This window comes from Hyperolius riggenbachi, chromosome 11, assembly GCF_040937935.1.
Source record: "Hyperolius riggenbachi isolate aHypRig1 chromosome 11, aHypRig1.pri, whole genome shotgun sequence".
Taxonomy (NCBI): Eukaryota; Metazoa; Chordata; class Amphibia; order Anura; family Hyperoliidae; genus Hyperolius; species Hyperolius riggenbachi.
Window position 1 is genome coordinate 241494575 of NC_090656.1, and position 14926 is coordinate 241509500.

Below are 14926 nucleotides of genomic sequence, written 5' to 3' on the forward strand. Positions count from 1 at the left end.
TACCGTACACATGCTGGATTCTCAGCAGAGGGATCGCTGGCCGAGCGGTCAGGATGGAGGGGGAGGGGTGGGAGGCTGCCGTACATATGCTGGATTCTCGGCAGAGGGATCGCTGGCCGAGCGGTCAGGACGGAGGGGGAGGGCGTGGCCGTACACATGCTGGATTCTCGGCAGAGGGATCGCTGGCCGAGTGGTCAGGACGGAGGGGGAGGGGTGGGACGCTGCCGTACACATGCTGGATTCTCGGCAGAGGGATCGCTGGCCGAGCGGTCAGGATGGAGTGGGAGGGCGTGGCCGTACACATGCTGGATTCTCGGCAGAGGGATCGCTGGCCGAGCGGTCAGGACGGAGGGGGAGGGGTGGGAGGCTGCCGTACACATGCTGGATTCTCGGCAGAGGGATCGCTGGCCGAGCGGTCAGGATGGAGTGGGAGGGCGCGGCCGTACACATGCTGGATTCTCGGCAGAGGGATCGTCGGCCGAGCGGTCAGGATGGAGGGGGAGGGGTGGGAGGCTGCCGTACACATGCTGGATTCTCGGCAGAGGGATCGCTGGCCGAGCGGTCAAGACGGAGGGGGAGGGGTGGGAGGCTGCCGTACACATGCTGGATTCTCGGCAGAGGGATCGCTGGCCGAGCGGTCAGGACGGAGGGGGAGGGCGTGGCCGTACACATGCTGGATTCTCGGCAGATGTTGCCATCTACGGTGGCGTAGTGGTTAGCTCTCTCGCCTTGCAGCGCTGGGTCCCTGGTTTGAATCCCAGCCAGGGCACTATCTGCAAAGAGTTTGTATGTTCTCTCCGTGTCTGCGTGGGTTTCCTCCGGGCACTCTGGTTTCCTCCCACATTCCAAAAACATACGGATAAGTTAATTGGCTCCCTCTAAAAATTGGCCCTAGACTACAGTACTTACACTACATAATATAGACATATGGCAATGGTAGGAATTAGATTGTGAGCTCCTTTGAGGGACAGTTAGTGACAAGACAATATATATATACACTGTACAGCGCTGCGTAATATGTCGGCGCTATATAAATACTAAATAATAATAATAATAATTATCAGTCATTACCATGAAACTAAACTTTATTCACTCTTCTGCCTTTCAGAGACATCCGGAGTTCCCGTTGGGCGCGGCGTGAAGCCTCCAGTTGGCCGGAAGCCGCTGAGGTGCAGATACTGTCAATGGAGCAAATCAGCAGAAGGAATCGTTACTGTCCCCTACATCATGTTTCCAAAATACTGTATGTCCAGCTCAATATAAACAACGTTATTAGTTCTCTCCCAGCACAGTCGCATGGTCTAATGGCCTTACATACAGAACACTTGTTATTAGGGGTGTGCTGATGTGCACACCAGTGACATGTACCCTTGTAAGGTCAGGTGGCGGGCCCCAGGCTGTCATACTCACCAGGGCAAGGGAAAGGGTGTGACCACTGTCACCCCATATATATATATTTTATTAGTTTTTGTGGAATACACTATTGTTTGTGGATGTACTCTATTATGCGGAAAAGACCTTTCCTATTGGCGCCTGTAGATAACTACGGCATTCTCTGAGTGGCCTAATAATTCTGAGTCTTCTGATTGGCCTAACATTTCCATGGTAATCCAATTTCTGCGGTAGACTACCACATTCTCTCTGATTGGTCCAATGCTTCCTTTTTTTTTAACATAATTTTATTGACACATTTTGTAAAGAACAATATACATATTTTCCCGAGGGATTGAATAAACAGTGTCAACATGACATATAGGTTAGGCTATACAATGATTTGTACGTGTATCGACAATCTTATGTTATAAATCCAGATAGCTGTTATACATATATAAATAACCATATGATGGATAGCTATTTGTTTCCCCTCTCAAGAACAGATTGTCGAGCTGATGGGTCGAAATCGGCCCACTAATATTTAGTGTATCTTCGACGTATTCTAAACTTATAAAGCTAGATGAACTAAGGGTCAGAAATATTGTTGTATAGTCATAACCCGCTCCTAATAGGCTAACGTAGCCTATTGTTTAAGAATGTAATGTAAAGGTAAACAACCACATGAACAAAAATAATAAAATTCAAACAGTAGTTTTCCCCATTTGGCTGGCCTACTTTCTGTCGGCTCTAAAATTACAGACATTAATAGTATTTCGTATCGACACTAGAGGATAATTCTCTTATATTTGTCGGAGTCCTGGAAATCTAACCAGACAGCCCACATGCCATAATATTTATCGAATAAGTCTTTGCTTGTTAGTAAAGTTTCTTCGATTTTATGAATATCATTCACTTTGCTTAGCCATTCTCGAATAGTAGGAATTCTTACTGATCTCCAATAAAGCGGGATCAGGCTTTTAGCTGCATTAGGTAGGTGTGGGACTTTACAATTCCTGTATTTTTTAGCTTTGGAAAGCTGAAGAAGGGCAGACCAGGGGGTATCTTCGATGTGCTGTGTTGAGATTTGGCGGCTGATATCTATAACCTCTCTCCAATACGGTTGAATTTTAGGACAAGACCATAGTAGGTGCAAGAGAGTTCCCTCATTTCCACAGCCCCTCCAGCAAGTATTGCTCACACCTCTATACATTTTGGCCAATCTAGTGGGAGTTCAATACCATCTTGTAAGAGCCTTATAATTGCTTTCTTGTATTTTAGAATTAATAGATGAGGTGTGGACATTTCTTAGGATAGTATCTAGCTGATCATTTGTTAATGAAGATCCTATTTCCCTTTCCCATTACCTTATATATCGTAAGGGGGATTCACTTTCTTCCATTAATAGGAGTTTATATAGTTCTGAAATGGCGTGTTCCAGTTTGGATTGTTTAGTGAATAGGGCTACCCACACATGGGGGCTTCCTCTGTCGCATAGCGTAATAGACCATTCCTTGAACCAGGACCTGATCTGTGCAAGCCTCCAGAAGTCGAAAGGGAATTGGCCATATATGTCTCGTAATTCTAGAAGAGTTTTAAAATTTGTACCTGACCAAAGATGCCCTAAACACACTGATTTTCCCTCTCCCCACTTGGGGAGCCCATAAGGTCCAATGCTTCCTAGTCCTCTGATTGGCTTAACAATTTTGAGTGTCGATCTCCACCACAAATAGCGAATTTCCGATCAGAAACTTGGAAATGAGAAATCCGCGGAATTGAGAATCTCATCTCTACCTATTGTGAGATTGTGCAGAATCCACCTCTGATCCGGAGATTCCGGGTTCCCCATACAGAGAGCAATTCCCTCTTCCTTGTTTGTCTGTCTTCCCATAATGCACGGGCCCCTTGGGCGATTTCATCTTAGGGATTTTTAGTTAGAGTTATGGCTAGTGAACCAGTCACTGACAGCTAACGAGTTGTAGTTAACAAGAGAGACTAGAAAACAAAGCAAGCAGCCAGCTCAGAAGGCTTAAAAGTGGACCTGAACTCAGAACTTCCTCTCTGCTCTATAAGATACACAACAGCACAATAACATTTACAGAAAAACATTTCTTTGTTACAGCTGATACAAATCCTCCAATAATAAATCTGCAATGTGTCTACTTCCTGCTTTCATGGTAGCAGACATAGGGCTCGATTCACAAAGCGGTGATAACCCAGTTAAAGACTTTGGGCTTGATTCAGTAAACGGTGCTAACCTACTTAGCACGCCTAAAGACTTTAGGCGTGTTAACCAGGGTGCTAAGCAGGTTAGCACTGTTTCTACAATCAGATCTCGCGCAAAGACCCGTGCGCAAAACTTTGCGCGCGCACGGCGCGGTGCGCGCGGAACTTCGCATAGATGTGAATGGGCACTTTGCGCGCACTGCGCCGTGCGCGCGATCTGATTTTAACACGCCCAAACTGAGATAAGGCATGATAATGGCCTTTTCAGAAGCGTGCTAACAGTTAGGGCTCGATTCACAAAGCGGTGCTAACCCAGTTAGCATGCCTAAAAGACTTTAGGCATGATAACCATTGCACCATGCTGGTGAAAAGCCAGTTTAGGCGTGATAAGTTTAGGGGCTTGATTCACAAAGCGGTGCTAACAGTTAGCACGCTGGTGAAAAGCCCTTTATCATGCCTAAACTCAGTTTAGGCATGATAAGTTTAGGTGTGATAAGTTTAGGTGTGATAAGTTTAGGCATGATAAGTTTAGGTGTGATAAGTTTAGGCATGATAAGTTTAAGCGCCAACTGCGTTAGCACCGCAGTGCACAGCTGATCAAAAGTTTTACGCTAGCAAAGACTGGTGCACTTCGTATAAAGTTTAATGGCGCTGCTTTGCGTGCGGGACTTTGCAAGCGATCTAAACTTATCTAAACTTAGCATGCCTAAACTTATCACACCTAAACTTATCACGCCTAAACTTATCACGCCTAAACTGGCTTTTCACCAGCATGGTGCAATGGTTATCATGCCTAAAGTCTTTTAGGCATGCTAACTGGGTTAGCACCGCTTTGTGAATCGAGCCCTAGGTGTGATAAGTTTAGGCATGCTAAGTTTAGATAAGTTTAGATCGCTTGCAAAGTCCCGCACGCAAAGCAGCGCCATTAAACTTTATACAAAGTGCACCAGTCTTTGCTAGCGTAAAACTTTTGATCAGCTGTGCACTGCGGTGCTAACCCAGTTGGTGCTTAAACTTATCACGCCTAAAAACTTATCACACCTAAACTTATCATGCCTAAACTTATCACACCTAGGGCTCGATTCACAAAGCGGTGCAAAGTGTTAGCACCATGGTGAAAAGGCCCTTATCACGCCTAAAGTCACTTTAGGCATGATAAGAAGAAACTCGCGCGAAGTTGCAGCATGATAACCATTGCACCACTCTGGTGAAAAGCCAGTTTAGGGGCCTGATTTACAAAGCGGTGCTAACAGTTAGCACCCTGGTGAAAAGCCCTTTATCATGCCTAAACTCAGTTTAGGCATGATAAGTTTAGGTGTGATAAGTTTAGGTGTGATAAGTTTAGGCATGATAAGTTTAGGTGTGATAAGTTTAGGCACGATAAGTTTAAGCACCAACTGGGTTAGCACCGCAGTACACAGCTGATCAAAAGTTTTGCACTAGCAAAGTCTGGTGCACTTCGCATAGAGTTTAATGGCGCTGCTTTGCGTGCGGGACTTTGCACGCTATCTACACTTATCTAAACTTATCACGCCTAAACTTATCACACCTAAACTTATCACACCTAAACTTATCACGCCTAAACTGGCTTTTCACCAGCGTGGTGCAATGGTTATCATGCCTAAAGTCTCTAACTGGGTTAGCAACGCTTTGTGAATCGAGCCCTAGGTGTGATAAGTTTAGGCATGATAAGTTTAGGTGTGATATGTTTAGGCATGCTAAGTTTAGATAAGTTTAGATCGCTTGCAAAGTCCCGCACGCAAAGCAGCGCCATTAAAGTTTATACGAAGTGCACCAGACTTTGCTAGCGTAAAACTTTTGATCAGCTGTGCACTGCGGTTCTAACGCAGTTGGCGCTTAAACTTATCATGCCTAAACTTATCACACCTAAACTTATCATGCCTAAACTTATCACACCTAAACTTATCACACCTAAACTTATCATGCCTAAACTGAGTTTAGGCATGATAAAGGGCTTTTCACCAGGGTGCTAACTGTTAGCACCGCTTTGTGAATCAGGCCCAAAGTCTTTTAGGCGTGATAACTGGGTTATCACCGCTTTGTGAATCGAGGCCCTAAACTGGCTTTTCACCAGAGTGGTGCAATGGTTATCATGCCTAGGGCTCGATTCACAAAGCGGTGCTAACCCAGTTAGAGACTTTAGGGGCTCGATTCACAAAGCGGTGCTAACAGTTAGCACCCTGGTGAAAAGCCCTTTATCATGCCTAAACTCAGTTTAGGCATGATAAGTTTAGGTGTGATAAGTTTAGGTGTGATAAGTTTAGGCATGATAAGTTTAGGTGTGATAAGTTTAGGCATGATAAGTTTAAGCGCCAACTGCGTTAGCACCGCAGTGCACAGCTGATCAAAAGTTTTGCGCTAGCAAAGTCTGGTGTACTTCGTATAAAGTTTAATGGCGCTGCTTTGCGTGCCGGACTTTGAAAGCGATCTAAACTTATCTAAACTTAGCATGCCTAAACTTATCACACCTAAACTTAGCATGCCTAAACTTATCACACCTAAACTTATCACACCTAAACTTATCACGCCTAAACTGGCTTTTCACCAGCATGGTGCAATGGTTATCATGCCTAAAGTCTTTTAGGCATGCTAACTGGGTTAGCACCGCTTTGTGAATCGAGCCCCTAAACTTATCATGCCTAAACTGAGTTTAGGCATGATAAAGGGCTTTTCATCAGGGTGCTAACTGTTAGCACCGCTTTGTGAATCAGGCCCCTAAACTGGCTTTGCACCAGAGTGGTGCAATGGTTATCATGCCTAAAGTCTCTAACTGGGTTAGCACCGCTTTGTGAATCGAGCCCCTAAACTTATCATGCCTAAACTGAGTTTAGGCATGATAAAGGGCTTTTCACCAGGGTGCTAACTGTTAGCACCGCTTTGTGAATCAGGCCCACGGCGTGATAAAGAGCTTTTCACTAGCGTGCTAACTGTTAGCACCGCTCTGTGAATCAGGCCCCATATTGTTTACATCCTGTGTTTACAAATTAGCTCTCTGCAATGCAATCAACTGGCACAGGGGAGAGATCAAATTACAACCTTTGATTAGTCACAGATGACACAGGCTAAACTCTCTAAATACATACAGGGTGAATTTCTCTGATGTTTTCCTTCTGTCCTGTGCAAAAGTTCAGGTGAACTTTAAGGGCTTGATTCACAAAGCGGTGCTAACAGTTAGCATGCTGGTGAAAAGCCCTTTATCATGCCTAAACTCAGTTTAGGCATGATAAGTTTAGGTGTGATAAGTTTAAGCACCAACTGCGTTAGCACCGCAGTGCACAGCTGATCAAAAGTTTTGCGCTAGCAAAGTCTGGTGCACTTCGCATAGAGTTTAATGGTGCTGCTTTGCGTGCGGGACTTTGAACGCTATCTACACTTATCTAAACTTAGCATGCCTAAACTTATCACACCTAAACTTATCACACCTAGGGCTCGATTCACAAAGCGGTGCAAAGTGTTAGCACCGTGGTGAAAAGGCCCTTATCACGCCTAAAGTCACTTTAGGCATGATAAGAAGAAACTCGCGCGAAGTTGCCGCGCGCAAAGTTTTGCGCGCGCAACCGCGCGCGTGCGCGCGCAGCGTCCCCGCTTCGCGCGAAGCTCCCATTAAGCCCTATGGGACTTTGCGCGCGCTCTCACGCGCGAACGCGCGAACGCGCGTACGCGCGGTAACTTCGCGCGAAGAGCAGGAAAAAGCGGTGATAACTCAGTGGTGAAAAGGTCATCACGCCTAAAGTCTTTTAGGCGTGATAACTGGGTTATCACCGCTTTGTGAATCGAGCCCCTAAACTTATCATGCCTAAACTGGCTTTTCACCAGCGTGGTGCAATGGTTATCATGCCTAAAGTCTCTAACTGGGTTAGCACCGCTTTGTGAATCGAGCCCTAAGAGTTGCCTGTATTATTGAGCGTCAGCCATTGGCTTGTCAGCTGCGTTTTTCTCCCCTTCAGACACGCCCACATCGCTAATCCTCGTCTTCTCTGTTTTTCCCTCGTACAGCTGATGAAAACAAAAAATTATTCCTATCGGCTATGCTAGAATTCTCAACAATGACCTGTGTGCAATTTCAGAAAAGAACTACAGAGACCAGCTTCCTCTATTTCACAGATAAGCCAGGGTAAGTGACAAGCGTGGGTAAAATGAGAGTTCATTTACAGGACAAATTAAAATAATTAACACCTTGATGTCATGTGCTGAACAAAACAATAATTTCACCCACAAGAATGCGGCAAAAATAATTCTGGGTACACCCCCCCCCCCCTCCCCCTTTGTATTTGGCAACATAAATAATATAATGGAATCCTGGGGAGATGTTTTTCTTGTACTATCGAGGTGCTCATACACCAGGCAATGATGGGGCAGATCGACCATGAGACAGATCTTTGATCCAAGGTGGCCATACACTTATAGATTTGCATCAGATTCGCCCATCAGATAGATTTCTGTCAGATGCCTGTCAAGTCGAATCTGACAGAAATCTATCTGATGTGTGCCACACGCTAGTAACAGATTTCCAATCGATTTCAGCATCAAATCAATCGAAATCGGCCACAAATCGATCAAATGGGGAATTTGATAGAATCAATTTCTGATCATTCGATCGATTCGATAGAATGATCAGAAATTGACCAGTGTCTGGGCCTCTTAAACAGAGCGATATCTGTTGCCTGCCCATACACCACAGGCCGATCCCCCGATAGATTTTAGCATGAGATGTATTCAGAATTGGCCTAGCTCTGTGGCCTCCCCCGGCTGGCCACTGTCCCCCCAAATGTTAAATGCTCCGCCCCCCATCCCAGCCCTTGTGCTCTGAAAACTCTCACGTGCCCACTGGTGCAATTCCCGGCCTCATCCACTGTCACCCCCGTGTCCATAGTTACCACTAGTGCTGCACTGCACTTGGCGCCATGTGGTACAGGGACTCCCAATAATGGGGTGACAGCAGAGGATCCTGGGAGTCGCGCCAACGCAACAGGAGACAATTCAGAGCCCAAGAAGGGGGTGACATTTTACACTTGACGGGACAGTGGGGGTCCATCGTGTACGTTGTTTGTCACAATATTGCATGAAATCGATCGAATCATTGATCTTGCAGACATGTTGCGGCACCGATTTACCTCCTTTTCGATATAATTCTCTAATTGGATGGTTGATCAGCCCACAAAATCAGTAGATGTGTGGCCACTATAGAATTCTAAATTGTTTTACTGTCTGTAAAACTGAAAACTGAAAGAAGATTGGAGGAGCGATGTGATTTGGAAGTTTAGCGGCGTTTTGGCAATCTGTTTCCCTCTAGTTGCGGCTCATACATTGGACGGACCGGCAGCAAGCAGATCGTGAACCTCGACCACAGGAGGTGTGTGCACTATGGCGTAATTCAGCATGAACTCATGCATGCTCTCAGCTTCAACCACGAACACACCAGACCTGACAGAAACCGCCATGTGGAGGTCTTGTGGCAACATATCTCAGCGGGTGAGTAGATGGGTCTATGTTTATCGCCTGGAGTCCAAGTAAGTTTATTGTAGCTAATGCACAGGTTTTTGTGTTTTACAGAAAATCAAGCTGACTTCTTAATAGACCAAGAGACTAAACTGATCACTGACTATGACTATGCCTCAGTCATGCATTATGGCAGGTAAGCCAAAGTATCTTGTTTCACTGTAACCACTTGAAGACTGTAGGCTTACACCCCCTGGTGACCAGGCTATTGTTTTACAATTCAGGCCACTGACGCTTTAAGGGTTCGCTGCAAGGCCATACAACTGTGCACACAAGTGATTCCCTCACCACCACCCTTTTCTGCCCACCAACAGAGATTTCTGTTGGTGGGCTCAGATCACTGCTGCCATGTTTATTTTTTATTTATTTATTTGTGTGTGTGTGTGTGTGGGGGGGGGGGTTATTTTTTATAAATTTATTTATTTTTTATTTATTTATTTTCCCACCATCCCTCTCTCCCCGCCAGCCAATGACAGCGATCGGCTGTCATGGGCATCAGCCTATGGGAGCCGATCGCTCTCTGAGCCTCCCCAGGGGACATCCAAGTGACACGGCTGTCCCAAGTACAGCGCTGCCTTAGATTGCAGCGTTGTACCATGTAACTAGAAGGCGGTTTCGCTGTATAACAGTCTCCTAGCGGAGCTCCGTCATTGAAGCGGTGTGCATCAGCGTGCATGATCCCCCTGCAAACCACGCCCCCAGGACTATTACAGTTAGCCAATTGGCGTTACGCGGTCCTGGGGGAGCCGACACGTTCACGCCCATCAGCGGGACGCGGTCATTAGGTGGTTAAAAGTCAAGTGTACTTATAACAAAAAAAATAATACAAGCTGTCCCAAATGAATCCCTGCACAATGTATACGTTTATACTGACTTTACATCCATGCGTGAAGCCTTCATTTGCATACAGTATTAGTGATTTGTAGGTCAGATCTGTAGACCTCTGGTTTCCCTGGCACAGACAAGAATCACAAAAACGAAACCTAACTACAGATCACAGATGTCTCCTGTACAGCATGCACACAGGACACAGGATGATCAGACCTAACTACAGATCACAGATGTCTCATGTACAGCATGCACACAGGACAAAGGCAGATGTTACAGGAAGGGCAATTGTCCCAGGTCCCCCCCCCCCCCACAGGTCGTCCCCCCCCCAAACTTAACTGTTGCCTCCTGGGCCCCTGCATAGTCTTCTTCAACAGATTAGCTCAAAACAAACATGAAGAGCCAAAACCAAAGATACATCATGGACGCGAAATGAGTTCAACGCAAATACCAACAAATAATAATAATCCTTCCTAACATTTGTATTATTATAGCGCTTCTCTCCTGTTGGACTCGCTCAAGAGCTGCAGCCACTCAGGGCACACACAAGGGGCCACCCTGCAGTGTTAGGAAGTCTTGCCCAAGGACTTCTTACTGAATAGGGACTGACCCTAGCCAGGATTCAAACCTTGTCCTCCCATGTCAAAGGAGGTGCCCTTAACCAGCACACTCCACACTATCCAGCATTTATATAGCAAATAAATAAGTTCACTGTCCAATATAACACAATGTTTTAGGGACTTATTCCTGAATAAAAACTGCAGCAGGAAAATACACGGTATATATAATACTAATAATATATCATAGTATACAGTAATATATAATGATCCAAAAAATTGTACATTTATTGGTCACGGGCACAGCACACTCATATTTGATTACTCTATTCCGGGTTCATTATTTAATGGACTAATGCTTTAGGAAAGGGGCGATCAGGACTGTATCAGCATTTATTTATTTAGTTTATTTTAAGCATTTATATATAGTGCTGACAAATTATGCAGCACTGTACAGAGTATATTGTCCTGTCACTTAAGGCTCATACACACATCAGACTATAGTCTTTGGAAAAGGCAACATCACAGACCAATCTTACCCCCTTCCATGTAGTATGAGAGCCATACCTACACAGTCTATTCTATGGAGCTGCACTACCCCTCAGACAGAAATCTTACCCCCTTCCATGTAGTATGAGAGCCACACCTACACAGTCTATTCTATGGAGCTGAACTCCCCATCAGACAGAAATCTTACCCCCTTCCATGTAGTATGAGAGCCACACATACACAGTCTATTCTATGGAGCTGCACTCCCCATCAGACAGAAATCTTACCCCCTTCCATGTAGTATGAGAGCCACACCTACACAGTCTATTAATTCTATGGAGCTGCACTCCCCATCAGACAGAAATCTTACCCCATTCCATGTAGTATGAGAGCCACACCTACACAGTCTATTCTATGGAGCTGCACTCCCCATCAGACAGAAATCTTACCCCCTTCCATGTAGTATGAGAGCCACACCTACACAGTCTATTCTATGGAGCTGAACTCCCCATCAGACAGAAATCTTTGCAAGATGCTGCACACACAGATGCTGTACAGACACAAAAGATCCGTATCTGCAAAAGATCCGTTCCTGCAAAAGATCCGTTCCTGCAAATTGCATTTATAGTCTATGAGATCTGCAGATCCTCATACACACCTTGTTTAACTGACATTCATCTGCAGATCAGATCCACCAGGATGGATTTTCAGATCTGCAGATGATTGTCTGATCTGCAGATGAATGTCAGTTAAACAAGGTGTGTATGATGATCTGCAGATCTCGTAGACTATGAATGCAATTTGCAGGAACGGATGTTTTGCAGGAACGGATCTTTTGCAGATACTGATCTTTTGTGTCTGTACAGATCCGTGTGTGCAGCATCTTGCAAAGATTTCTGTCTGATGGGGAGTTCAGCTCCATAGAAAAGACTGTGTAGAGTATGGCTCTCATACTACATGAAGGGTGGTAAGATTGGTCTGTGATCTTTCATTTTCCAAAGACTATAGTCTGATGTGTGTATGAGCCTTAACTTTCCCTTAGAGGGGGCTCACAATCTAATCCCTACCATAGTCCTATGTCTATATAGTGTAGTGTATGTATATCGTAGTCTAGGGCCAATTTAGGGGGAAGCCAATTAACTTATCTGTATGTTTTGGGGATGTGGGACAAAATCGGAGTGCCCGGAGGAAACCCACACAGACACGGGAAGAACATACAAACTCCTTGCAGATGTTGACCTGGCTGGGATTCCAACCGGGGACCCAGCGCTGCAAGGCAAGAGGGCTAACCACTACACCACTAAGTTTAGAGGGTTGCACGTGAAATTATTTTTTGGCGCTGCTCAGTAGCAGTAGAAGCAACACAGAGCAAAGAAGGACAATGTATAGAATGGTGAGGCACAGACAGGCAAAAAAGTAGTACATAGTACAGGCGAGAAGAAAGGGGGACAAATGTATACAGTGGAGTGGCAGAGACAGACATTTACACGGGTGGTTGATGCTAGGTCAAAAGGGGGTGTGATGCACTTAGGGGGGCAGAGTTGAGGAGCTTGATGGCTTGGGGGAAGAAGGAGCTCTTGTGTCTGGTGGTCTTAATTGGTAGGGACCTCTGGCGGCGGGCTAAAGGCAGCAGATTGATATAGTGGTTGCCAAGGTAGGGGTCATTAGCAATCCTGATGGCCCTGGACTGCAGTCTGGAGGAGTAGAGAAGGTCAAGTGGTGGGAGGGGGTACCAATGATCCTTTCTGCAGTGTTCATGACTCTCTGTAGTCAGGGCCGGTTCTAGACTTTGTGCTGCCTGAGGCAAACTTGTGCGGATGTGCTCGAACCTCCCCCCCCCCCCCCCCCCCCACACACACACACACACACACACACACCCTCGAGCTGGAAAGATCGCACAGCATTTGACAATTTGCACCGCACGTTATAGCTGTGGTGAGCCCCAAAAATCCAGGAGGAGTATCCTGGTATAGGTTTTTGGCCTGTCTAGGTCGTTAAGGCTGTGCTCCAGACAGAACCAAACTCTTGATGATCTTCATGACGTTTGATGTTAGAGTGACTGGTCTGAAGTCATTGAGCTCAGCGGCTCTTGTTTTTTTGGGGATAGAGGTGATTGTGGACCTCTTTAGGCTGGAGGGGAACTTGTGTTCTTTTAGGTACTGTGTGAAAAGGGTGGTGAGGACTGAGGCCAACTGGGTTTTCAGGCATTGGTTTGACACACCATCTAGGCCTGATGTTTTCCTGGGGTTAAGTTTCCTTGGGTGCTTGAGTGCCTCTGCTTCTTCAGCTATCAGTGCTGCCGGAGGTCTTGGGCTGGTTGGTACAGAGGGAGCAATGGACAGATGGTGCACAAGGTCTTGGGTTGAGTTTTGCTTGGTTGTCCTCAAACCTAAAATAAAACCTATTTAGATCTTCTGCTAGCTTGATGCTGGGAGTTGTATGTTGAAAGGGGGCTTTTAAAGTTTGTGGCCGTTTTTGAGACCCTTCCAGACTTTACGTGAGTTGTTAGAGCTGAAGCTTGTCTGCAGTTTGTTGGAGAACTTCCTTTTTTCGACTCTCTGTTCTCTGTTGAGGTGATTTTTGGCCTGCCTGTGCTTTTCCAGGGCACCGCTCTTGTGGGTCACCTCTTTGGCTCTATGTAGCAGGCGTAACTTATTGTTAAACCAACGTTTGTTGTCGGGATATTGTCTGTAGGACTTTGATGGGATGCACGTTTCCTCACAGATGTTGATGTAGGACTGTGGGGGGGAAGGGGGCGTCTGTTAGTGGGGCCCTCAGGTCAGTTTAGTCCGCGGCCTTATTGTAGCTAGAACTGGCCCTGGTGGGAGGATTACAGAGAGCAGTAAGCGGGCATGACAGAGTTGTGTGCAATATACAGGGAAGGGATGGACTTACTGAAGTCTAACTTCACAACCTGAGCAACATTGATTGAGAGAAGTATAAGAAAGTCATTTTTGCCCAATCTGTAGGGAGCTGTCACATTTACTTGTTCCATGTGGCTGGATTGGCTTTTCCCCTCCACTCGCGGCACTGCAATGCATTATGGTACAAAAGGTAGTGATGTAACAATAAACTATGTTACAAAACAGGTATCAAATAATGTGACAGCAAACTTATAGCATGTCTTCTTGTTCCTCCAGCAAGACATTTACTAATACCACCGGAAAGAAGACCATCGTTGTCAAGAGCAACTACACAGGACAAATCGGACAGCGGGCGGGGATCAGCAGTCTGGATGTGAAGAAGATCAATACTCTCTACAGCTGCAGTATGTTTCTTGGGAGCCACTCCCCTGCACTCCCTTCTTTCTGTCTCCACCCCTTTCCCAGAACCCCTTTCATTGGACAATATCACCCCCTCCCAATCACGGGACAAAGTTCTCCAACAACATAGGTGGAGATTCCAAAGCAGCAGATGTGGCCCCAGTATTATGTAGGGTGCCCCGTCCCCCAGAATAGGTAGCCAGATGTGCCTGCACTGTTATACATCCCCCGTCCCCAGTATACACAGCCAGATGTACCCCCAGTATTAGGCAGCCCCCTCCCCAGTATAGATAGCCAGATGTGCCCCCAGTATTAGCCAGGCAGACCCCTTCTCCAGTATAGATAGCCAGATGTGCCCAGAGTATTCACCAGGCAGCCTACCTCCTCAGGAGAGATATGCTCCCCCAGTATTAGGCAAGTGTACCACAGTCATAGCAGCAAGAGGCTGGTGCCTCCCCAGCCTCTGCCTCGACCTGGCACTGCCTACCCCCCACCCCCTTTCAAGCTCCTTCCTTCCACTATAGCTCCCTTCCCACCTCCAAACTCTCTAAGATGCAGCACAAGTTTCTAATTTACTCCACATTCTGCAACCTCATTCCGATAAGACCCCCGTGAGGATGGCAAACACATTGGGATCAGTGAATAATGGCGCACAGCGCCTATGCATAAAAA

At 46.1% G+C, this 14926-nt stretch overlaps 1 protein-coding gene across 1 annotated transcript in view; it reads right to left on the reverse strand.

Moving 5' to 3' along the window:
* Positions 1–1104: 1104 nt before the first annotated feature.
* The window catches only part of LOC137537977 (astacin-like metalloendopeptidase), a 103511-nt gene continuing 89689 nt past the window's right edge, over positions 1105–14926 (reverse strand). The window contains exon 13 of the mRNA XM_068259898.1: positions 1105–1178. Coding sequence (XP_068115999.1) covers positions 1105–1178 — 74 coding nt within the window. The remainder of the gene's footprint in view (positions 1179–14926) is intronic.